This window comes from Andrographis paniculata, unplaced genomic scaffold, assembly GCF_009805555.1.
Source record: "Andrographis paniculata isolate CXL003 unplaced genomic scaffold, ASM980555v1 Contig60END, whole genome shotgun sequence".
In the NCBI taxonomy this organism is placed as follows: Eukaryota; Viridiplantae; Streptophyta; class Magnoliopsida; order Lamiales; family Acanthaceae; genus Andrographis; species Andrographis paniculata.
The window spans coordinates 1516402-1540112 of record NW_026137596.1 but is presented as its reverse complement, the minus strand read 5'-3'; the positions used below and the strand labels follow the sequence as shown (position 1 = coordinate 1540112).

Genomic DNA, 23711 nt, shown 5'->3' with positions numbered 1-23711 from the left:
GTGCTGTGCTGTCTTAAAGGCATCCTATGTTGTCTCTTCTCTCCACTCACTTCACTCCTTCTATTTTTTTATATAATACTATCTCCGTCAACAAACTAAACTTATTTTTCTATTTAAGACATACAACGATTATTATCTTATTTTATTTTTTAAAATATAAATTTTATATTTTTATCCTTAATTAATTTATTATTTTTAATTTCTACCATACACTTAAAAGCAAATTTGTCTATTGATAACAAAAAAACAATCATCTAAAAAATCGTGCAAATATACTTTAAAATAATAGAAATTGGACGGATGAAGTATTTATTTTAGATATTACAAAATAATATGAATTTTTAAATACTAGTATATTCGATATTTAATCACATTGTCGGGTCGGGTCGGGTCGGGTCCAAACAATGAGACCCGAACCCACCCCTACAATAACCGGCATTGGCAAAGACGGAAATGGTCATTATTTGAATCCATTCATTGGTCAACTCTCATTTGTTCGTTACTGTACTGCACCCACCCCACCCCACCCCACCCCACATCCAAATCATTTTATTTTATTATATTTTTTACTACACCAATAAAATAAATAAATAGCACATTATTAATTTTCTTATAGTTTTTATTTTCTGTTATTCAATATTATAGTAAGTATTATATATGCGACCGGCGACTAGTGAACGTCTAACACATTTGGAGTGACCATGAAAAATTCAACCCATTTTCTTCTTGTTGTATCGACTAATTATAGGCCCTATATATGAATATAATTTATATATAAAATAAAATAAATATCACCTGCTAATTATCTATACAACATTTATTGTATCTATATATAGAAGGAAATTAGTATCACTCATAAATGAGATACATTTATATATATATATATATAATTTGAATTTGAGCTTGAAATTTTAAAATAAAAAAAATTCAAATTACATGTTATATGATATGAACAGAGGTTTGATCTAAAAATTTAAATATAATATTATTTTTTGGGAATAAATTAAATAAAACTCATACCTTAGAGCCGATCATTTTTTTTTCAAATAGTATAATAAATTTCTGTTAAGTTCAGTGGCCAAAACACATATAGGCCCAATAAAGTTGGTTAAAGCCGGCCTGCAGATTAAAAAAAAAAATAGGCCCATTTACAAAATTTGAATTATGGTATGCCAACTATGTCTTTTTTTTTTTAAAAAAAAATAATAATTATTATTATTATTTTATTTTATTTTTTTAAAAAAAGAAATTATATACCCACTTTTGAAACTCAATTCAATTTACTCACAAGTCACCACAACAATCATTAATCATCACATGATTATCATAATTATTTTTATATTATCCAATATTTTAGCCTCCAACACTTGTCACCCAAAAGATCCACACATTAATTAATTTATTTATTTTTGAAAAAATAAACACAATATATATTAATTTTAGATAATATTAAATTGGGGGCCAACGGAAAATAAAAAAGGTAATATGATGATGTTGTGTAGTGTATGTGTTGCCCACCGAACCTCAGGAGCCCATTTTCAAATTCCTCAAGCGTTGATTCAAATTGTGGGTGGCGATATTCAGAGATTTGAATCTCAATCAGAATCAGATGCGCACACTCTACGCAACCGTAGCTCAGCAATTGTAGAAATCTCAAGCGTTCACACAAATCTCCTCCATATGTTTGTGTGTGAGTGACGCATATTTGCAGGTATTTTTTGTGGATTCGGTAGTCCAGATAAGAGGCGTAAACATGGAAGGGAAGCGAGCGTAGTTTGGTCGGAGGATTGATTGATGACCGCTTCAGAACAGGATTTCTTCGGTGGGAGTAATTTGATGAGCTAGGGTTCCGATTAATTACTCGATCGAGCATGGGGTGATTGAATTTCGAGCTATTTAGGGTTTGATTTTGTGCGTTTTTCTATCTCGGTTAGTTTCTGTGTCTCTTCTTTATATCTTCGGCTCTTGTTTCGAATATGAATCAAGATCTTGCTTTATATTTATTTTACTTTAGGATGCATTCGTGTTACGGAGGTTGCTGGTTTTGAGTTTTGATTGCTTCGAGGTAGACATGGGTTTTATTTTGGGGGTTATTACGCGATGAATCTCTGTTTTTGAATGTGAGCATCTTGACGCAGAATTTTGTGGAAACCATAGATTATTTAGATGTTCAAATTGAAATAGAAATTTTGGTTCATACAAAGGTATTCATAATTTTACTAATAAAACCAATTGTATGATGTCGTATGTTCTTCATCTGCTGTTAAATTAACAAGGTCAGTTTATATCGAACAATTTGCAAACACAACCTCCATAGCCTCTGCAACTTTAGTTTGTATGGAAAAATTTGTAGTTTCTTCTGTTGTGCTGAACTGCTGATTAGCTAACATAATTTCTTCTTTAATGCCTTTATTTTCCTTCCACTCTGCAATGCATATATATATATATATATATTCGATGGTAATGTTTGTGTTTGTCACAGAGAGTACTTTCTAGCATCATAACTTTCTTTCTCCTAATTGCTGATGGATAGTATTGGCGGGATTTTTTGCGATTTTAAGATGGTAATTTGGAATCAACGAAGCCATGTTTGTTGCAGTTTCAGAATTATGTAATGGATAAGCTAGATTTATACTGTTGATAGATTTTATAAGAATAAGGCAATCAAGGCATGCACTGCAAGTACATTTTTCGTGAACCTGAGTATCATAGTAGTAGGGTAATGCTAACCGAGCACTCTATGATACTAGAATATTGCTGGAAATGCCTTTCCGGCATTGACATCTACAGGTTTTCGGTGTTAAAACTTTTGCAAAACAAAGTGCAAATGTAACTATGGTGCTTTTAGAAATGCCTTTAGGAAATGGAGTAATAGATATTTGCTGGGATTCATTTCTGTCGAAATTTGTAGCTTTAAATTTTGTATGTGTGGATCGAAAATAATTCTTAAAGCTTTAGCGGGATCAGTTATGTGAATATTTTGAATTTTGGTAACCTTAGATGTTCATTTTCATCGTGTTTAACTGGTTCTCAAATAAGATTACTTGGGACTGCTGTTTTCAAATTGAGTTTTGTTTTTTATGCTTTGCATCTTACTTATACTATTTAATATAGCGCATTGAGCGTTGACCAGATTTCAATACAGTGCCCTTCAGCGAGGAGTTGGTACCTTTGAGGGCGAAATGGAGCCTGGCAATGTTGATTATGGTGTTGCACCTGAAGTTAGCGAGTTCCGACGATCCCCTCATAGGAAGTTCTCAACTTCTAATGGAGCAATGTGCGACCGAGAAACAAACACTGCTGTTCACGAACTACTTGAATGCCCTGTATGTTTGAGTGTAATGTACCCTCCAATTCACCAGGTTAGTTTTCATGTGTACAGTTTTCTATAATCAAATAAATGTCGGAATCTTTGGCTTTCTTGGAAACTTTCTTGTCCATTTCATCGAAACGAAAATATCATAACTTAGAATCTTAGATATTACATTGGTTTCTTACGTGAATAAGTGCAGTTTTCTAACTATCGACTGTACATTGTATAATATTTCCCTAGTGTCCGAATGGTCATACCTTATGCTCCAAGTGCCAGTCCATAGTACATTGCTGCCCAATTTGTCGCCACGAGCTGGGGAACATCCGGTGTTTGGCGCTGGAAAAAGTTGCAGAATCACTCGAACTGCCGTGCAGATACAAAAATTCGGGCTGTCAAGATATATTCCCCTATCGAAGCAGGCTGAGGCACGAACAGAACTGCCGGTTCCGTCCCTACAATTGCCCTTATTCTGGATCCGAATGTCCTATCACAGGTGACATTCCATACCTCGTGGGACATCTCAAGATCGATCATAAGGTCGACATGCAGGACGGCAGCACTTTCAACCACAGATACGTCAAGCCCGATCCCCAAGAAATCGAGAATGCGACATGGATGCTAACAGTAAGCCTCTCTTTAAATTTTTAAAAAAGGCGCGAAACCCCTCTTTTGCATCTCGTATTCACACTCCGAAATCCTCGCAGGTTTTCAACTGTTACGGGTATCAGTTCTGTTTACACTTTGAGGCTTTCCACGTAGGCATGGCGCCGGTTTACATGGCATTCGTCCGTTTTATGGGCGACGATGACGACGCCAAAAAGTTCAGCTACAGCTTGGAGGTCGGGGCAAATGGCCGGAAGCTGACATGGCAGGGAGTTCCGAGGAGCATTCGGGACAGTCACACGAAGGTCCGGGACAGCATGGATGGCCTTGTGATCCACCGGAGCATGGCCCTCTTCTTCTCCGGCGGGAACGGGCAGGAGCTGAAGCTTAAAGTCTCCGGCCGGATATGGAAAGAAGAAGCTTAAAAGGCTCCCATTGTCTTCCCTACAGGAATGGTGAATCAATCCATTGTGTGTGTTTTTTGCTCTTAGGAGATGTCTGTAGCTTTGAATCGAATACAGTGTGAAAGATAAATATTGTATGGGAAATGCAGCAAAAACAAGTGAGATTGTTTAAATATCTTCACTGGGAACTTACGCACCATTTAAGAGCAATTTTCTACAGATGGGAAAAGTCAGAGATGGCGACACCATACATTCTGCGATGACGACGGAAGCTCGACACTTCATTTATTGCTTAATCAATTCGATGTCTCCATTTCCATGCCTTGCAACTGATATTTGGTCCATTGATTGATGTTTATATGCGTGTTTATGGTTGACTCTATGTGTTTGTATTCGGCTTATAGTTCGAGTGCGGAGCGGACGGCGGATGGGAGCTATGGTGGCTGAAAGTGCAAATGGTTCGAACGACGACGCTCGATCTCCTCTGTTGGAGAGGCTGAATCGCGGCGGCAGCGGTCGGCGCCTCAGTCGCCGCAACTCCGTCAATTCGCTCCGGAGCGATTTCGTCTCCAGGCTGCCGGATAAAGTGCGCGCAGCTGTTGACCCTGAGTTTCCCGCTCGTGTTGATTTTTCCAGAGCAAAAGGTTTGAGCAAAGGTACGCGTAGTTAGATACACTATGTAGTAATTTATATATACCTGTTTGATTTCTGCTTTGTTTTTGCTGCGTACGTTTTGCTTGATTGTTGATTCCGGATCGCGATGGCAAATTCGTCGGAAGTTGAAGAATTAGGGTTTTGATTCATTCTGGTTCCTTGATTTTAGTGAAATTGAAGAGTTCCCCACAGTTGATAGAATCGCATGAAATTTATATATCTGTTAGTTTGGAGAGTGATTTTGTTGTGAAATGTGAAGGGGAAAGGGAATACTATGAAAGACAGTTCGAAACCTTGAGATCATTCGAGGAGGCTGATGCTGCAGCATTTTGTGACGATCTGGAAGATCCAGAAGAGCTGGCGCACCATGAGAGAGCGATGAAGATCTCCAATTATGCCAACATGTTGCTGCTCGTCTTCAAGGTGAGATCATCACATTCAATTTATCCATGCTCTGTTCTTAGCCACTTCAGATTTACAGTTAAGGGTGTGTTTGTTTGGGGGTTTAGATTTTGAGTTGGAATTTGAATAGTAAAAATTTTGAATTTGAATAGTTGTATGATGTGATATAAACAGGGATTGACGTGATGTTTTGAATGTAAAATTGATTTTTAGTATAATATAAAAAATAAAAAATAGATGTTTGATTTGATATTTTTGAAAGAAAAAAATGAGATGAATAGTGTATTTGAGATAATCCCCCAAACAAACACACCCACCTATGTTAGGCCTATGAACAGTTAGCTTGCACTTCAGATCATCTTATTTAATAAACCTTTTGATGAATTTTCGAATCGTATTAGATTGATTCATACATGCTGTGTTCTTGTATCTACTGTTAGTTTTGCTCCATGTTAGGTCTATGCGACAATAAAGACCGGATCGCTAGCCATCGCTGCATCCACCCTCGATTCATTACTCGATCTAATGGCCGGGGGGATCCTATGGTTCGCGCATCTCTCCATGCAAAACATTAACATTTACAAGTATCCGATCGGGAAGTTGAGGGTGCAGCCTGTCGGCATTATTGTCTTCGCTGCAGTTATGGCAACTCTTGGTAAGCAAAGGAAAAACTTTTGATTCGACAAATATAACAATGTTGGAAGAATGACAGATTTGCCCGATGCCCAAATTTCCTACAGGCTTTCAGGTGTTTGTCCAGGCCGCAGAACAGCTTGCGGAAGATAAACAAACCGAGAAAATGACATCAAATCAGTTGATATGGCTTTATTCGATTATGCTATCCGCGACGGTTGTGAAACTTGCTCTGTGGCTTTATTGCAGAAGTTCTGGGAATGAAATAGTCCGCGCCTACGCAAAGGTGTGTTTCTTTACATAATCTGGTGTCGATTTAAGTGTGGTGATCAATGATTATCTGCATTGTCTGTATGATCTCTACAGGACCATTACTTCGACGTGGTGACGAATGTGGTAGGACTGGTTGCAGCTGTCCTGGGCGATAAACTCGCCTGGTGGATTGATCCAGTCGGCGCCATTATCCTTGCAGTCTACACGATATTAAATTGGTCCGGAACTGTTCTCGAAAACGCAGGTGCGCACCGACGCTCGCATCCATGTCTAGTTTCTAAAATTCGTACCTGAACGTTGTATTCTAATAACGTTTCAGCATCGTTGGTGGGTCGATCAGCATCGCCTGAAGTATTGCAGAAACTAACGTATTTAGTCACGAGGCATCACCCTCAAATCAAGCACATCGACACAGTCCGGGCTTACACCTTTGGAGTGCTGTATTTCGTAGAGGTAAGATGATTCGGCTCTGCTGCCATATTAGACTATCGAATCCAATTCTTTATCAAAATTTGTTAGGTCGATATTCAACTACCCGAAGAGCTGCCTCTGAAAGAAGCACACAACATCGGAGAGAGTCTACAGGTGAAGATTGAAAAGCTCCCCGAAGTCGAAAGGGCTTTCGTGCATCTGGATCACGAATGCCACCACAAACCCGAGCACTCGGTCCTCAGCCGACTCCCCAACACCGAGCCATGAGGTACCCATTGCTTGCTGCATTTTCTAACCAATTCTCTATACGACAACTCGATAAATGAATATCAATTATAATTGTTAGTCAAAATTGACTTGTCGAGCCTAGTTTGTAAGGTAGGTCGGCGTAACGTTATTATAAAAAATATATATATATATATATATGAATTATAAATGAATCGATCCCATACCTATACATTTATATGCCAATAAAATATCAGTATCGGAAGGAATCAGTAATCGGAATTCTCATAGTGATAATTTTATTAAATCTTCTTCCCAAACCTACTTACCCTATTTCACGTGATCCCCTCCCCTCCATGACGTGCTTCTGTTATTAGTGTTATGTAAGCAAGCTAGCTAGCACCATTGCACCATCACAAACCCTAAATCAAAACTCAAAGAGAATAAGAAGCAGAAGCAAAAGCAATCTACCGTAGGCGACGCCATGGGAGACAGCAAGGGCCATATCACAAACGGTACCGCCTTCTGCATCCTCGCTATATGGCACTTCTTCAACCTCCTCAAGCTCCAGCAAGTCCAGTCCAAATCCAACTCCCGGACCTCCTTACCGGTCTGGTTCCCCTCCTCACCCATCCGATATCTCGAGCTCCTCTTCATCATGGTCGCCTCCTCCATCTCCTTCTACATGGAGGTCTTCACCGGCTCTCACCACCACGGTCCCCTCGCCGCCGACGGATCCTTCCTCTCCGAACACATTCCCCACCTCGAGCACGCCGTATTCGCCCTAGCAATCTTCGTTTACGCCTTCGCCGCCTTACTGCTCGATAAAATCCCAAATCCTTCCAACCACGCCTTTACCAACTCACTCGCAGCCGTCGCCTTCGCCGTGGAGCTATTCACGTTCCACCTCCACTCCACCGACCACATAGGGCTGGAAGGTCGCTACCACTGGCTTTTCCAGATCGTGATCTTCACGACGCTCGCGACGACGCTGCTCGGCATCGGATCCGGCGAGAGCTTTGTGATCGGATATTTGAGATCGATTAGCTTACTGTTCCAAGGCGTCTGGCTGATTAACACAGGATTCATGCTTTGGACGCCATGGCTGATCCCCAAAGGTTGCTTCATGAACAAGGAGAAGAAGAACGGCCACTCTGCGGTACGGTGCCATACAGTGGAAGCCTTAAATCGTGCCAAGGGACTAGCTACTCTTCAGTTCAGTTACTGTGCCTTAATAATTGTAAGTTTAACTTTAGCGACTTATCTGGTGTTTGTTAAGGCACGAGGTTTGAACGGTCAGGATCAATCCTCAGCGGAAGGCTGTGATGAAGTTGATGCAGAACAGAAATGTCGCCTCGTTGGTCAGTAGAAAATCCACTGCAAATTACTGCCCCTTAGCTTAAAAATCTTCAAGTTTTTTGACACGATTTTAATTCGAGTATATGTTTTTTTTTTTTTTTTATGATAAAAATAAAAATGATATAATTTTCTATTAAAACATAGAAATATTTTTAAATAACATAAGATAAGGAAAGTGCATATATTTTTATGTTATAAATACACAGTCCTTTATTATTTTAAATTTTTAGCTATTATTTATATTTTAAAATATTTACCAAAATTTTAAATTGATATACCCATTATTGATATTATAAAATCATTCTTTAGAAAAAAAAAATAGAGCAAAAGTAGAATGATTTCTAAAAAATCTAAAAATTGTCATGAATAAAATAAAGTGAGATTGTAATAGTATTTAAAATAAATTCAAAATAATTTAATTCATATTATTCTCTTTTGTAAGAATATGTTTATATTATCATTTTAAGTTTATTTATAAAAAAATATATTTTAAAAAAGTACAATTCTTCATTATATTTATTCATTACTATTTTTTACACAAATAGCACTAATGAGTCCCACATATTTCCTAGGTTGATTCTATTTCAATCCAAAATTAATTACATTAATAATCTTATAGAATATTCAATTATAGTATTCTGAAAAAAAAAATACAAAAATAATATTCAAATACTACTAATTTTGTAATTACCATTTTTAAAAATTTTATAAACACATTTATAAGATGAAGTGAGCATTACATAAATGCTCACTCTTTTTCTTTTTTTTTTTTTTTTTGGCACTCACAGATAAATATTTTTATTTTTTTAAAGTAAACAAATAAAATAATTATTATTTATGGATGAGCATATATTTTATTAAATTAATAATATTATTACACAATAGTAGCCGGCCGTATTAAAACCCTAATATGCTTACATTATTATTATTATTGTGAGGTACCTAAATGCCTAAATAGTTACATTGTGTGTAGAGCAAGACAGGACAGCTACATTCGATCTTAATTCTTAATTAAAGGTATATTTGTTTTTTTTTTTAAAAAAAAAAGCATATATGGTATATTTGTTTATTGTTTAAGTTTGGGATTTTTTGTGGGAGGAATGAAGGATCGCTACGGTAAAAAATAATAATATTTTGTATTATACTCATTTACAATGTTTATATATTTTTATTTTGGAAAGTTCAATTAGAAAGTTAACATTTCATTAAATACACTACTTTTTTTCACAAATACTTTTACTTTACATCACATCATTACTTTTACACAAAAAAGTAAAGGCAAAAATGTCATTACACTACTTTTAACTTATCACTATAATTAAAATACTATTATTTCTTAAACACCACGCCAAAAATAAATGTAAACATTGTAAATGAACGAAGGGAGTATTAGATAATAGAAATGACAATTTAAACTGTGAATACTTATCATTTAATTATCTATTTTCGGAGTTAATCACTAGAACCCTCGTGTGCAAAAAAAAGTATTCAAGATTTGCACGTAGATATATGCTGAATGGAAACACGAGAGTACTATTATATATTTAATATAAAAATATTAGGTTTGCTATTTTATTCTATTCGGAGATAATATAAAAAATTTATTAAACTCATTATGTAACAAAACTGAATATTTCCTTTCAACACCACCTCCGATCATATTGCATTATTCAATTATTTTAATACACACTATTTTATTTTATTTTTTAATAACGTGAAATCCACAGTTCCTACTCAACGAATGTGCTATGAGTAGATCCCGATCAAACTTAATACCTGAAAACTATTCCAAATTTGTAACTATTGTGCACGAGGAATCAAGAAATCAAATTATTCAAATAAAAGCCAACATTAATTTCCATCCAACAAAATAAATATGCATACAAGACCAAAAGCCTTTCTATTCAAATTATTGCCAACAATTTATTAAAATTAAAGACAATTAAACATATAAATATATATATATATATATAAATAAATTAAATGAATACTTTAAAAAAAAAAAAAAAAAAACTCAATATCTCCGCGAACTAAACAAAGGAAACCATCGCTCGTGCAACGAGCTATGATGAGGGATAATGATCATAAGAAACACGAGCAAAAGAGCGACCCCAAGGGGCGAGCCACCGACCCGATGTAAAGAATCTTTTTCCGGCGACGAAAGTGAGATGGGAAAAGGGAAACGTTCGCGATCCTCGGCCAACCAATGAACTATGAGAAGAAGAAGCACCGGCAGGACTACTAAAGTAAGTTTGAGTTGATCGATTAGGTCCCAAAACACGTAGTCGTAGTGAATGTACCAAGTGAAGAACAAGAAGAGGAAGATTATGGTCAGGAAGAAGACCAAGTGAGTCGGGAGATTGAGATATTGTCGATATTCTTGGTAGTACGAATTGTGATATCTTGCCATTTTGTTGTCGAAGATTTGTGCGATTGATCGATCGATGGATGATGGGACTATCGGGATGAAATATTTATATTAGGTTAAAAGAGGGAATATGATATAAAGTTGGAAAAAAGGGAAAAAGTATATTCATTGCTTTTATGTGTATAAAGTAATAAATATGGAAATTGTATGTAAATAAAAATGATTTAAATTAATAATGTTCATTGATTAGATTGATGATAATAGTTTAATATGTAACATAGATACAAAATAAAGGAAGAGTAGTATATTTAAATTCTTGTTATAATAATTTTTAAGTATTGAATGTAATTAAATTGCAATATTACAATCAACATATATATATTAGCAGTGTCAATTGTGAAGAATATTGTAAAGTGGATAAAGTTGGACGGATCTGTGCTCTACTTTCCTGCAGATACTAAATTTGGAATATTTATAAATTTTAATATAAAGAAATAATAAATTGGTATATTTATAATAAAAACAATACAGAAAATAAAAAGTATCGTATATGGTTTTTTCTTTTTAATTTAAAAAATGAGAATACTTTTGAATATTAAAAAAATATATATATATATATATATCAATATCTATTTTTTATGATAGAAGAACATAACTTTAGTCTGGGTTTACGAATTACAACATATATATATTCACTATTTTGTCTGGATTCTATAAAGTGGATTTAAAAAATTAAACAATAAAAAGAATAAAATTTATATACATTTGTATTAAGGGAATCAAAGGAAATTTAATTTTGTGAGTTTTTTTTTTTTTTTTTAATTTTAGTTTCCACTTTTTGTTTGAATAATATGTCATATTTTGTGATGGAGAATAATGTTTTCTTTATATTGAATTGTAAAAATCGCAAAAAAAATAAAATCACCAAAATAACAAATACAATGCATTAATCATCAAACAATTTTTGTGAATGAATCAATTGATGTAACTCTTGTTAAATAATTGTGTTTACAAAATTATAATATACTACTACTTGATTGAATAAATTAATACCATGTTTTAATAAATTTTATTATTTAATTTATAAAATAAACTTTCACGTACACGCAATTACCGATAATAAAAAACACATAAAATGCATGTGAAAACGCAATAATTCAGGAACCACTATTTAAAAACAACAGCGTACCTGGGAGCACAGCGCCAAACAGATCTACACCGTCGATCAATCACAAGTAAACCCTAACGGCGCTCAAGTACTTGGACCTCCAATTGAAACCCTCTGGACCTCCATCTTCCGCTCCCCCTTTCTTCTTCAGAAAAACTGAAACAAAATAATTAAACAACAATCAATTCAGAAACCCCCAATTTCGTTCACAGCAAGATTCCTTTCCGATCAATTTTCCGGCAATGGCTTCCCGATCTCCAAAATTCACCACAACCTACAGCGCTATCCTCTGCTTCATCGCATTCTCTCCAATTGTAGCAATGGCGTCGGTGCACGACCTCCTCCCGCTGTATAAGCTCCCGAAAGGTCTCCTGCCTAGAGAAATCGACTCCTGCTGCCTCTCCAACAAGGACGATTCGTTCACGATGGAGCTCGGAAAGCACCCCTGCTACGTCAGGTTCAGCGTCGGCGAGCAGCAGCAGTTGGTGTTCTTCGACAGGAAGGTGAAGGGAAAATTAGGGTTAGGGAAGGTGAGGGAAGTTTCTGGAATAATGGCGAAGAAATTCATGGTTTGGGTGAATGTGAGCGGCATCGACGTCGATGAAGAGAATGGAATGCTCGAATTTCACGTCGGACCGTTCTCGCAGAAATTCCCGGCGGAGGATTTTCAGGTGATTCATAACTGCAGTAGCGACGCCGCCATTCGTCTACCATTTTCTTCTCTTCTTCAACCTGCAGCTCTTGGTTGAAGCTTTGACTTCATTATTCTTTATTTATCTCAATTTTAATATTAATTTATATATATATAGTTTGTGTGTTTGATCGACATCATTGCTGTTGAGTGCATTTGTGCTGTTTATTTTATATATATATATATTATTATTTTTCAAATGATTTCTTTATATTAGAATATAAATATATATATATTTTTTTTTTTATAAGAAACGTGCTCAGAATTATAATTAACTGAAATTATTACGTTTGTAATAATTAAATTAGTAAAGAGTAATATTTATATTATGCATTACACTTGACAGAAAGTCCTATCTAAAGAATTAATTTTAAATTTTGTTTGGTTACGAAACTTTAATTTGTATTTTATTGAGATATCTAAAGTTACAATTCAATTTGTAGGAATAATTCTTATCCAACAAATATTTTTGGGTGAAAAATTTGTGCAATATTTTGAGTACAATTTATTTCAAGGAAAAGGCCCAGATAATAAAGCGCACAGATTCAATAAGTCGAGCCCAAAAACTATGATCGAAGCCCAGCCCAATATTTATTTAGTATTTCAGTTGAAAGTATTTTTCAATACGAAGTAGAAAAATTATATGGATGATATAAAAAATATATTTTATATTGAATTTTATTTTTTTATTAAAAAAAAAAAATATATATATATAAATAAATATTGTATTTTTATTATTTTTCATTGTGAATTATATCAAAAAAATGAACACTCATTTGTTTTAAATTAAAAATATTTTCAATATAATATATTATATTCAAAATATAAGTAAATTACAAAATTAAATACTCTCTCCGTCCAATTGAAATGTTACTATTTTTCATTTTCGTCCGTTCCAAAACAAAGTTACCATTTCCTAATTTAGTATTTGTACTACCTATTTCACATAATAAATATATGCTATTATTTTTAATAAAAGTATTTTTGTCTTTTTTTTTTACTACAATTCAATATAACAGTAATATTTAAAAATCTACTTGTAAAAAGCAAACCACACCCTGCGGGACGGGGGGAGTATATATTTTTGTAATAAATATATTAAAATATACTAATTATTAAAAAGAAAAAAAAAAAAAAAAGCCAAAGAAACAAAATAAAAGGCGCGAAATGTAGAGCTGAATTAGTGTTTTGGTGAATATTATTCAGTAAAAGAACAAAGGTTTGGAGAAAATGATGGATCGATCTCAGTGAATGAAGAATCCGATAATGGCTCCGAATTGGGCCAGCTATGGCCATTCAAGATTACCATTTAAGGAATGGCAAGCGCCGCCGCCGGTATTATACATTCACATGGAGGAGGCGGAAGTGCAGTCGCCGGACATGGAGGTCTGTGAACTGGCGGCGGAGGAGGAAGTCCAATCGGCGGACATGGTGGTCTGTAAACTGGCGGCGGCGGTGGAGGAAGTGCAATCGGCGGACATGGAGGTATGTGAACTGGCGGCGGCGGCGGAGGAAGTGCAATCGGCGGGCATGGTGGTCTGTAAACTGGCGGCGGCGGACATGGAGGTCTGTGAACCGGCGGCGGCGGAGTTACAATCGGCGGACATGGAGGTTCGTGCACAGGCGGCGGCGGGGGAGTTGCAATCGGTGGACATGGACTTTCGTGCACTGGCGGCGGCGGAGGAAGTGCAATTGGCGGACATGGAGGTTCGTGCACTGGCGGCGGCGGCGGCGGAGGAGGAAGTGCAATTGGCGGACATGGAGGTATGTGAACTGGCGGCGGCGGCGGAGGAGGAGGAGGAGACGCAATTGGCGGACTTGGAGGCCTCTGAACCAGCGGCGGAGGTGAGGACCATCGAGGCAGCGGTGACGGCGGCGCGTGTAGTTGAGACGAAGTAGGAAGAAGAGGATTACACCGGAAGACGCTGCAGTGAATGTGAACCGTCCTCAAAAAAAACCTCCGGCACTGATCGGAGGTCCTCTGCTTGGGCCTTCCCCGGAGACACTTCATAATCATTCTGTCGTCCAAAATCGGACGCCGACGGGAACACCCGTCCGGCGACGCGCCGGTGAAGAAATTGTAATCATACCGAAAATTCCTCCGATTCAGCAGACCGCAGTTCCCGTCGGAGACATTGCCGGACAGCATGTTGTGCTCCACAGACAGCTGCTCTAAACTCTGCAATTCACCGATTGTCTCCGGCGACGGTCCGACCAGTTTATTCCGGCTAACATCAACCACCGTCAAATTCTTCAAACTATCGATCTCATCTGGGAGACGCGGGAAGAATCCGTTGTTAGAAAGGATCAGTTCCTCCATATTCGGCATCTTGCCCATACTCACCGGAAAAAATCCCTCGAACTTGTTAAACGCCGCCACGATAACCGGCGCCGGCGAATCTCCGAAATTGTCCGGCACGGCGGAGAACTTATTGTTATTGATAAAAATCGCATCAAGATCCTTCTCGAAGAGCCTCCTCGGCAGAGCGCCTTCGAATTCGTTGAATCGGATGTCGAGATACTGGAGATACGGCAGATCCAGGAGCATCGCCGGAAACTCGCCGGCGAAATGGTTGTTGCTGAGATCCAGTTCGTAGAGGAGCTTCAAATTGACGATGCTGGGAGGAATTTTTCCACAAAATCGATTGGAATTGAGATGAACGATTTCAAGATCGTAGAGCAGGCCCAATTCATGAGGTAGGGTTCCGGCGATGTATGCGTGGTTCAAATCGATGGAAGCGACCGTACGGTCGGAGGGATTATCCGGCGCCGGCCAGCAGAAAACTCCGTTGTAGTTACAGACGTCGGAGCCGATCCAGTTTCCGGTGGAATTGCCGGGATCGGAAAGGATCGACGCCTTCCAAGCTTGCAGAGCAATGTAGGCATTTTTCAATCTAGGGTTTTCGAATTTCAGCCATGGCGGGATTGCGAGAGTGTCACCATTGTAGTACGGCTTCCTCTGTCGTTGCTGAATTGCCATTGCCGTCGTCGAGAAACTGTAAAGCAAGAGCAATATTGTAGCTACTAGACGGCTTCCCCGGCCGCCATGGAAGTGGCCCGCTGTTGTCTGCATGACGGCGGCGGTCGATCGATGATTCTGGATTATCTTTGAGTATGTGCGTAATTGGAGAAGGGTTAGTTGATTCGTTGGAGGGAGGGAATATGTGGATTTTGGAATTGGAGGTTTTCATTGTTACAGAAACCGACTTACAACTTGGCGGCTCCACGGACCACAGCTCCAGATGCGCGCCATGTGGATGAGATTTGTCTGGGCTCTGGAGTATAGGCCCGGCCCATGCGGCGTTCAGGTATCCCATTCCCAATATAATTATAATTATCGATTCTTATTAAAAATACAATATTTTTTCATAAAATATTTTATTAAATTAGTACTCCTTCGAATTTATTTCTTTTTTAATCGAATTTATATTTTTCATATAATAATTAATATTAAAAAATTAATGCATAAACTAATTAAAAACCCTGAGTACGGATGTACTATTATTTAAACCATATATTCAAATAAAAAGTCTAAATTCAAAATAAACCAAACCAATCAAAAGCCTTTGAGATGTGTTAAGCTGCCTGTAATTTTAATTATCATTATTATGTCGATTTAATATATATATATATATAATAAATCTAAAATAAAATAAATAAAAAAACACATTAATTAATAGCTGTACAAAAGAATGGTTGCATAGCCCGGGGGATGTTGCATCTTATGAGCCAACACCAAGGAGAAGCTTTTTTAACACATCACCATCATCTATTGTAGTATATTATCTTTCTATTTACATTTTGCTTCAAAAGTGACTCACAGATTCACACACACACACATATATATATATATACATACACCTTTAGTCCCATGCCGATGGAGGAGGTGGGCCGCCGCCGCCGCTGCCGCCGTATGTGTTGCTGCTGTAGTAGTCTACTCCGCCGCCTCTGCTGAAGGATTCTTTTCTGAAATCGCGGCCCCCAAATCTTCCCCCGCCTCCCCCACGGCGATTCTTCCCATGAGAGGATCGGACTGCGTAGCGCCCCAGCCATGCCGGAACTTCTTGGTTCGACTCTTGCATCAGCTCGGCCAATGGCCTCGCCAATGAGGCGTTGTTTTCGTTGAAGAACGCAGTTGCCAGCCCTGTTTTACCTGCGCGCCCTGTGCGCCCGATGCGGTGGACATAATCGTCAATATCATTAGGAAGATCGAAGTTGACGACATGTGCCACGTGGGGTATGTCGAGACCACGCGCCGCCACGTCGGTAGCAACCAGGATTGGGGTTTGGCCGCTTTTGAAAGATCTCAATGCGTATTCTCGCTCCTGCAGGTTAAAAGTTTGGTAGCATACTGTTAAAAGATTTTCTGAACATGTCTTATGCATTAAGAGACGACAAATGAAATGAACAGGCGAAAGAGGATACAGATACCCAGAACAAGAGATAGGTACCATCATCGCCAAACATATATATATAATATATATATATGGATATATGTGTGTTAATATACCTGCTGTGTTCTGTCTCCGTGAATGGAAGTGGCAGGGAAGCCGTTGATCGTAAGCCAGTGTTCAAGCGAATCAGCGCCCTTTTTCGTCTCAACAAAAACAAGTGTAAGTGGTTGCTGCAGATTAGATCCGAAATACCAAAATTAGTAATTACGATCGTATTTACTTGTTGCACACCGAATGATGAGAGCAAAGAGGGCAATCTAATCACTCAATAATTCAGTGTTGCCTAACATTTTACAGTATTTTTACAAGATTTCTAGTGTGATTATGAGTTATGATCAAATGGTTAAATCGAAATGGCACCAATATTGACTATATAATAAGAGATGATTCATACATGCATGTAAAATAAACCACATGTAAATAATAATATGAAATAAAAAGTCAATAGGTGTGTTTATGTAGCGAGTGCCCACAACTAAACTATTGTTAGCTTTTTGCTTTGTTGCGTCGGCCCAATCAACGAAAATCAAGAGGATAACAACAAGATGTTGGGCATTATCTACCCAGGAAGCAAGTAATGTTCATGCAGCGCAACCAAACCATCATATATATTCGATAATTGAGGTGCCTAAAAGACAAAGGGATCAAAATCGAAATTCACTCAATGAACTCTCATTCAATCGTTCTGTTGCTTGTGTGTTTGATATTTTGAAATTGGTTTTAATCAAAATAAATTAACAGCATCAACTTCCTCATTTAAACATAAACTTGGCACCAATATTCTAGAAATCAGACATCCAATATTGCTATATTCGATTTTCAGCCAAATAGCTTGGAACACAAAATCCATCGATTCTTAAAGGAAAGCAACATGTGCAATGTTTAATCCAAATTCTTACCTTCGACTGAACACCATTCACTCTCTGCGCATAAAGGAGGTCCATCAAATGGCTTCTTTTATCGGTCTCAAGAACATATTCAACTCTTTGCACAATCAAATCTGTACTTGAACCAACTCTCCCAACAGCCAGAAACACGTAGTTCGATAGAAAATCTGCAGCCAGTCTCTGCATTTCAAGAAAAATATAAAGGCTATGTCACAAATCTAGAAATACAATAAGACAATGAGAATGTATACTTTGCTTCAGAAGAAAGTCAATTGTAGAGAAAAAGAAACAATGATATTAGAGAGTTTTGAAGTAAACAAGTAAAGAGTGTAAACTAAAAGAAAGACTATTATTAGACAAAACATGGTCCTGGCAATATAATTTTATTCTCTAAATTACTATAACGTCGTTCTACATTTTTTCTAGCGAGGAAAAAAAATCAATTATTGGACTATTGAGACCTCAAATTGACTTGAATCTTCTTAGTTCTTAAATTTATCCATCATGTTCCTTTCCATAACAGAAATCAGCATCACCAAATAGATGCTCTATCTTAATTACTATGACATCAGATATTTTTCCAATTCCTGATGGATCCGGTCCAATCATTAGATATGAATAATATAAGTTGATGCCTATCAATACAGGATGCTCACCTGAATCTCCTTTGGAAAAGTGGCACTAAAGAGCAACGTCTGCCTTACACCAGCGGAAGGCATGTCCATCTGTTGTACAATTCTCCTAATCTGAGGCTCAAAACCCATGTCCAACATCCTATCCGCTTCATCCAAGGCCAGATACTTAATCATTTGCAATGAAACTCTTGCCCTTTCCAGCAAATCCACCAACCTTCCAGGCGTTGCAACAAGTATATCCACACCCCTTTCAAGTTCTCGAAGCTGCCACAGGTAATCAGAAAAATGAGTTTAAGCAAAAATAGAGCTCAATACAATGAGAAAGATTTTGAAATAACACCAATGGTAGCAAAATCCCAAGAGTAATGATTTAAAACCTGTTGATTGATTGGGGCACCACCATAAGCCACAACAACCCTGACACCAGTTTGATATGCAAATTTCCTACCTTCTTCATGGATCTGCATACAAAATCCAGTTTCGAATTATAAAGTAGAATTTATTGGCTTACATATGAATATATAAACTGATCCACACATCTTAGCACAAACTCACTTGCATTGAAAGCTCCCTGGTAGGAGAAAGAATGAGAGCCAATGGAAATACTGTGCGGGGCATGCGTGGTCTCTGACCATATTGGCCATTTTTCATGATCCCACTAATAATGGGGAAACAAAACGCAGCTGTCTTTCCTGAACCAGTCTGCGCACACGCCATCAAATCCCTACCGGCAAGAGATATAGGTATCGCATACCTCTGCACAGGCGTCGGCTTCACATACTTGCACCTCTTAATATTTAAATTCAAAGCTTCTCCCAAATCAATATCGGCAAACACATTCACCGGGGGAGGAACATTTGCGCCGCTAGTCTCCACTGGAATATCCTCATAAGCATCAAAATTTATCCCTGTATTTTCCTGTTCCCCAAAATCGGGCTCTCCGTCTCCATCTTCTTGAAAAGGATTAGACTCCCTTTCTCTCCTAACATCCCCCCAACCATTGCTTCTATTATTATTCCAACCGCCACCTCGGACAAAACCTCCTCCAATTCTATCTTTTTTAGGACCAACAGAACTAATCCCACCTTGTTGCGGACCGAACTGTCCAGGGGGTCCATTCCCCCATCCAGGGCTAGCATTGGACGGTGGAGCTGAGGGCAGATCTGATGAAGGCGGCCTACTCCTAAGATGCGGCGGGACATATGCTGATTTACTGGCGCCGGAAGTGCCCCCCACACCACCGCCGGTAGGAGGAGCTCTCTCGACAGAATCAGACCAGGAAGTTGGCATACCTCAAAAAATCCAACAAAATTATTCTCCCTATCAAAAGCCCCACCGTCTCAGCACCTTCAAAGACACCACCACCAGTCCCGGCACCTCAACAAATACCCCAATCATACGTCTTCGACAAGCCACACCACAATTCCTAATCAGACCAATCAGTTGGGGCCAAGAAACAAAAGAAAACTCATTAGAAACAAAAAGAAACCAGAAAACCTAATCTCAAGAAGCAAACCCTATCCAATCCCCACACCCATTTCTTTCCACAAACCAATAAACAAATCAATTCCATTCAATTGCACATACAATCAATCAATATCAATCACAACAAAAGGCAACAGCAATCATAACCCTAAAGAAAGTAGAAAAACATCCATCGAGTTAAACAAAAACAAGAGAATTCATTACCAAAGCGTGTGGATACGTACAAGATAATTGAAGGTAGAGAAAAAATCGGGGCTGCCGATTGAGGCGTAAAATATCTGGGTTGGGTGCGTTGCTGTTGTTGCTGTTATTCTCCTCAAAAGAGGTCAAAAGTTTTCCCCTTTCTACCTACCGATATTCCGTCTCGCATTTATAGCGTTTCGATATTTGCGTCTCTGAGTAATACGCGACCACACCTATCCTTTCATGGGCTTTCCGTACGTTTTTCATTTTTACCCAATTTTCTTTATTATTCTAATTTCCATCTAAAAATATGACCATAGTTACAAATTATTAAAAATCGATAATATTACCGTTTACAATAATAAAATCCACCTCGTTTGAAGTATTTTATCAAAATCTTAATATTCATTCAAAATTTTTCCAAAAAAAACATCAAATCAAACTTTTATTTTTTATTTTTATATTATACTAAAAATTAATTTACATTTATATCACAAAATTCAAAATTTATACTATTCAAATCACAACACAAAATCCAAACCCCAAACAAACACACCCTAATAATACTAATAAGCATATTTAATTTAATTAATTAAAATTGCTCAAACCCACCCACAAAATTTTTTTATTTTACTCTCATCATTCCTGCCAACCAGTTTCCGTCACCGAGTGTCGAGTGATTTACATCGTCGAAGTCGAATCACGTTCGTAGATTTCAGGTTTGTGTTCGTTTTTTTTGTGTAATTCTTGTCTATGTTTCCCCGTTGCATAAAATCTGTGATTTGCAGGAGGTTGGACAAGGTAGATTGACCGAATTTTATTTTGGGTAATATATTTGTGCAGAAACCCTAATTCCTGCTTTTTTTTTTTGTGTTTTTTTTTAACGAAATTAGGCGTCGACACTAATCGCAGCGTACAGTGTTAGAATCGTGAAGCTGTGAAGATGTTGTCGTTCGAGATGAACGATCGGAAGAGTAAGTTCGTTCCATTTCCGTAGTCATCTAACTCTTTTTTTTGTCATTTCTATTTTTGAGGTTTGTGTACGTGATCTGACTCTCTTCTTGTTCTACGGATAAAAACTGGTATTTCTCTGTTGATTTTATTTGTGAAGTGGAGTCCCAAATTTTCGCTCGTTGTGCAATTTGTGCCGTTATAACAGTAATTTTGAAACGAAGTTATTATTAAGATCCGCGTAGAGTGATTTTTTATCTAAATCTTTAGGGAGTAGTCCGCTGGTTTCTCCTAGTGTTGCTGCTGAATTCTTAAGTAATTAAGGAGTCGGGCTTCAGAATTATTGGTCTTAACCTTACCACCTAAGGGATTCAAATGACATTTTTTTTGTCTTGAATTGCTTTAATGGAACAGAAATCGGACTTGGCTTGACGGGTTTTGGAGTATTCTTTTCATTTTTGGGCATCATTTTCTTCTTTGATAAGGGACTACTAGCGATGGGAAATGTAAGTATGTAAAGTTAATGATACTAGTTTCATAATCATCCCTTTTTCCCCATATCATCTCATCTTCCTAACTTTGATTATTCTACCCAAACAGATCCTCTTTTTCTCAGGGGTGACACTAACAATCGGGCTCAAGTCCTCTGCTCAGTTCTTTATGAAACGATCTAACTTTAAGGTTTCTTTTGTGTGGTTAAATACATATTGCTTTTGTTTTGTTTCTACATTATTATGAATTCAGTTTCCCTTGCTCATTGTTTGTAGGGGACAGTTTCATTTGCTGTGGGCTTCTTCTTGGTCGTCATTGGATGGCCCATAATAGGAATGATTGTTGAGGCATATGGATTTATTGTACTCTTCAGGTTTAACAATATATAACAACAAACTACAAGTTCAGATCTTTTTGAGCATTTAATTATCTTAGTAGAAATGTTATTCACCCATCTATTTATTATTTGCAGTGGATTCTGGCCAACACTGGCTGTTTTTCTACAGAAGCTGCCTTTTGTTGGTTGGCTGTTCCAGCAACCCTTTGTCAGATCAGTATGTTTTCCTTGCGATATTTTCATGGTTTTTGGATTATATGGTTGGGTCCTTCTACTCTGATTCACTCTATAAGTTTGTAGGTGAACCCATGAAGAATGTTAAAATCTTGTAATGGGATAAAAACTTAAGTTTTGTCATGTCAAAGTGTTTAGAAACGTGTTAGGATATATAGTGTGTCAGCTGCAAATCTGACCTTCAGGCAATTACTGGGGTTGATTTTGTCAGCTGCAAATCTGACATCCTTATAGACCCTGTATTCATTCTTATTGTCAAATTCATCATAGTTTAAAGATCATATTCAGGTCTTTGGTTTAGGTATTTTGTTGCTGTCTTACAAGTTTCTGAAACATATAAATTCTTGGTTTACAGAGTTCCGGAAACATTGAAATGTGTCCAGAATGCTGTGTCATCTGTGTGCATTAAAATCCTTTTTCTTTTTTTTCTTTGCTTATTTAGCTGGAACTCCTGCACTATAGGTGATTGGTGAATCCATTAGTTGAAAGACTTAGATGATGCTACAACATAATCCGGATCCTGATATCTAGTGAGCTCCTGGATGATAACATTATAGTAATAAAGTTTAATCTTCTTTAGATGTGACAGATCATAGATCATAAGGGCCAATAACTTTGAACTATGAGATGCAAAATATAGATCTGAGGGTCTGTGAGAGCATATCTAGATCTGCTCTTTGTTAATGTCCTAATTGTTTTTCTTTTCTTTTCTTTTCTCTTTTTTTTTTTTTTTTTTTTGTTAATGTCCTAATGGTTGCCAACAAATGGTTCTACAGCCAGATTCTTGGAACGCTAGTGTTCTTTGGTAGTTATGATTCCTTTTTCTTTTTGTAATATGAGAACTTGCTGTATCCATGAAGAAAATTAAAGTCCATAATTTGACTCTAATGATGAAGAGGTGATCTATGCTTGCACCAGTTGAAATAGAATCATATTTTCCAACTTTGTTCTGTGCAGTTTTTTGATCGATATCGAGGCAAAAGAGTACCTGTGTGAACTCAGCTTAGAGGACGCAAAATATGGGAGCAAATGGAACAAGCCAATGTAAGCTTTGTTAACTACCATCTGATCATCATGTCCATGGAACTGATGATTGGATAGTGAAGTGATATGTGCTTGCATGATTTTACCACAGCTGTTTCTTACAACCAACATTTTTCATCTCTACAAATTGATATCAATTGTTCAAACTCATTGTTTTTATTACCCTTGATATAGACATATAGTGGATCGTCGCATTGTTGGGCTGAAAATGAAGTTTCCAGGCTCCGTTTAGTAGAGCATACCCAGTTGGGAACATATCTACATTTATTGTTGCATTTTCTAACTAGGTGACTGTTGAGGTAAGACTAATCTTGTATTCCTCTGTATCAGCTAGTGGTGACTGAAACTGACAATTGATGTATGAAAGATGATTTACTGCCATTGTTTTACTGAGGTTTAACATCCTTCAAATGATTGATATTATAGCTGTGGAAGTGGTTTCTCTCTGGCAATGAAAATCTTTGAATGTTCTTTCTCATTTCCA

The 23711-nt window shown here is 37.3% G+C and overlaps 7 protein-coding genes across 14 annotated transcripts; 5 read left to right on the top strand and 2 right to left on the bottom strand.

Moving 5' to 3' along the window:
• The first annotated feature begins 1475 nt into the window (after positions 1-1475).
• Positions 1476-4497, top strand: LOC127259417 (E3 ubiquitin-protein ligase SINAT2-like). Of its 5 annotated transcripts, XM_051286748.1 has the most exons (5): positions 1476-1929; positions 2015-2065; positions 3146-3362; positions 3554-3937; positions 4018-4497. In XM_051286748.1, the coding sequence occupies exons 3-5, from the start codon at positions 3183-3185 to the stop codon at positions 4339-4341; spliced, it is 888 nt and encodes a 295-aa protein (XP_051142705.1). In that variant the 5' UTR covers positions 1476-1929; positions 2015-2065; positions 3146-3182; the 3' UTR covers positions 4342-4497. The 5 variants fall into 5 exon arrangements, with proteins under 5 accessions (XP_051142705.1, XP_051142706.1, XP_051142704.1 ...); XM_051286749.1 differs by lacking the exon at positions 2015-2065 and having other exon boundaries at positions 1476-1911; XM_051286747.1 differs by lacking the exon at positions 2015-2065 and having other exon boundaries at positions 3115-3362.
• Positions 4498-4508: 11 nt separating this feature from the next.
• On the top strand, positions 4509-6985 carry LOC127259416 (metal tolerance protein 4-like). Of its 2 annotated transcripts, XM_051286744.1 has the most exons (8): positions 4509-4626; positions 4725-4976; positions 5234-5397; positions 5833-6031; positions 6117-6295; positions 6376-6526; positions 6602-6735; positions 6802-6985. In XM_051286744.1, the coding sequence occupies exons 2-8, from the start codon at positions 4748-4750 to the stop codon at positions 6979-6981; spliced, it is 1236 nt and encodes a 411-aa protein (XP_051142701.1). In that variant the 5' UTR covers positions 4509-4626; positions 4725-4747; the 3' UTR covers positions 6982-6985. The 2 variants fall into 2 exon arrangements, with proteins under 2 accessions (XP_051142701.1, XP_051142700.1); XM_051286743.1 differs by lacking the exon at positions 4509-4626 and having other exon boundaries at positions 4671-4976.
• Positions 6986-7423: 438 nt separating this feature from the next.
• On the top strand, positions 7424-8308 carry LOC127259457 (uncharacterized). Its single transcript, XM_051286809.1, has one exon. It carries the CDS (start codon positions 7424-7426, stop codon positions 8306-8308), a length of 885 nt encoding a protein of 294 aa, XP_051142766.1.
• A 3768-nt stretch (positions 8309-12076) lies between these two features.
• On the top strand, positions 12077-12583 carry LOC127259456 (uncharacterized). Its single transcript, XM_051286808.1, has one exon. The coding sequence runs from the start codon at positions 12077-12079 to the stop codon at positions 12581-12583; it is 507 nt and encodes a 168-aa protein (XP_051142765.1).
• A 1251-nt stretch (positions 12584-13834) lies between these two features.
• On the bottom strand, positions 13835-15505 carry LOC127259454 (leucine-rich repeat extensin-like protein 3). Its single transcript, XM_051286807.1, has one exon. The coding sequence runs from the start codon at positions 15503-15505 to the stop codon at positions 13835-13837; it is 1671 nt and encodes a 556-aa protein (XP_051142764.1).
• A 679-nt stretch (positions 15506-16184) lies between these two features.
• LOC127259750 (DEAD-box ATP-dependent RNA helicase 37-like) lies at positions 16185-20367 on the bottom strand. Of its 2 annotated transcripts, none has more exons than XM_051287331.1 (7): positions 20191-20350; positions 19057-19927; positions 18879-18962; positions 18523-18765; positions 17879-18046; positions 17036-17149; positions 16185-16850 (listed from the first exon to the last, which is right to left on the bottom strand). In XM_051287331.1, the coding sequence occupies exons 2-7, from the start codon at positions 19789-19791 to the stop codon at positions 16389-16391; spliced, it is 1806 nt and encodes a 601-aa protein (XP_051143288.1). In that variant the 5' UTR covers positions 19792-19927; positions 20191-20350; the 3' UTR covers positions 16185-16388. The 2 variants fall into 2 exon arrangements, with proteins under 2 accessions (XP_051143288.1, XP_051143287.1); XM_051287330.1 differs by having other exon boundaries at positions 16186-16850; positions 20211-20367.
• Positions 20368-20754: 387 nt separating this feature from the next.
• Positions 20755-23638, top strand: LOC127259386 (vesicle transport protein GOT1-like). Of its 2 annotated transcripts, XM_051286698.1 has the most exons (8): positions 20755-20888; positions 21063-21143; positions 21535-21626; positions 21721-21801; positions 21888-21985; positions 22085-22166; positions 23141-23227; positions 23402-23638. In XM_051286698.1, the coding sequence occupies exons 2-7, from the start codon at positions 21113-21115 to the stop codon at positions 23177-23179; spliced, it is 423 nt and encodes a 140-aa protein (XP_051142655.1). In that variant the 5' UTR covers positions 20755-20888; positions 21063-21112; the 3' UTR covers positions 23180-23227; positions 23402-23638. The 2 variants fall into 2 exon arrangements, with proteins under 2 accessions (XP_051142655.1, XP_051142654.1); XM_051286697.1 differs by having other exon boundaries at positions 23141-23638.
• Positions 23639-23711: the final 73 nt, after the last annotated feature.

Bases quoted from the DNA above. Each gene is read 5' to 3' on its own strand.
- LOC127259417 (XM_051286749.1), top strand. From the start codon at position 3,183: ATGGAGCCTGGCAATGTTGATTATGGTGTTGCACCTGAAGTTAGCGAG. The intron at 3,363-3,553 runs GTTAGTTTTCAT...ATATTTCCCTAG, and splicing joins TGTACCCTCCAATTCACCAG to TGTCCGAATGGTCATACCTT. The intron at 3,938-4,017 runs GTAAGCCTCTCT...AAATCCTCGCAG, and splicing joins ATGCGACATGGATGCTAACA to GTTTTCAACTGTTACGGGTA.
- LOC127259416 (XM_051286744.1), top strand. From the start codon at position 4,748: ATGGGAGCTATGGTGGCTGAAAGTGCAAATGGTTCGAACGACGACGCT. The intron at 4,977-5,233 runs GTACGCGTAGTT...TGAAATGTGAAG, and splicing joins AGCAAAAGGTTTGAGCAAAG to GGGAAAGGGAATACTATGAA. The intron at 6,736-6,801 runs GTAAGATGATTC...AAAATTTGTTAG, and splicing joins GAGTGCTGTATTTCGTAGAG to GTCGATATTCAACTACCCGA.
- LOC127259457 (XM_051286809.1), top strand. From the start codon at position 7,424: ATGGGAGACAGCAAGGGCCATATCACAAACGGTACCGCCTTCTGCATC.
- LOC127259456 (XM_051286808.1), top strand. From the start codon at position 12,077: ATGGCTTCCCGATCTCCAAAATTCACCACAACCTACAGCGCTATCCTC.
- LOC127259454 (XM_051286807.1), bottom strand. From the start codon at position 15,505: ATGGCAATTCAGCAACGACAGAGGAAGCCGTACTACAATGGTGACACT.
- LOC127259750 (XM_051287330.1), bottom strand. From the start codon at position 19,791: ATGCCAACTTCCTGGTCTGATTCTGTCGAGAGAGCTCCTCCTACCGGC. The intron at 18,047-18,522 runs GTGAGCATCCTG...CTTGAAATGCAG, and splicing joins CTTTTCCAAAGGAGATTCAG to AGACTGGCTGCAGATTTTCT. The intron at 16,851-17,035 runs GTATATTAACAC...TTTAACCTGCAG, and splicing joins ACGGAGACAGAACACAGCAG to GAGCGAGAATACGCATTGAG.
- LOC127259386 (XM_051286698.1), top strand. From the start codon at position 21,113: ATGTTGTCGTTCGAGATGAACGATCGGAAGA. The intron at 21,627-21,720 runs GTAAGTATGTAA...CTACCCAAACAG, and splicing joins GACTACTAGCGATGGGAAAT to ATCCTCTTTTTCTCAGGGGT. The intron at 21,986-22,084 runs GTTTAACAATAT...TATTATTTGCAG, and splicing joins GGATTTATTGTACTCTTCAG to TGGATTCTGGCCAACACTGG.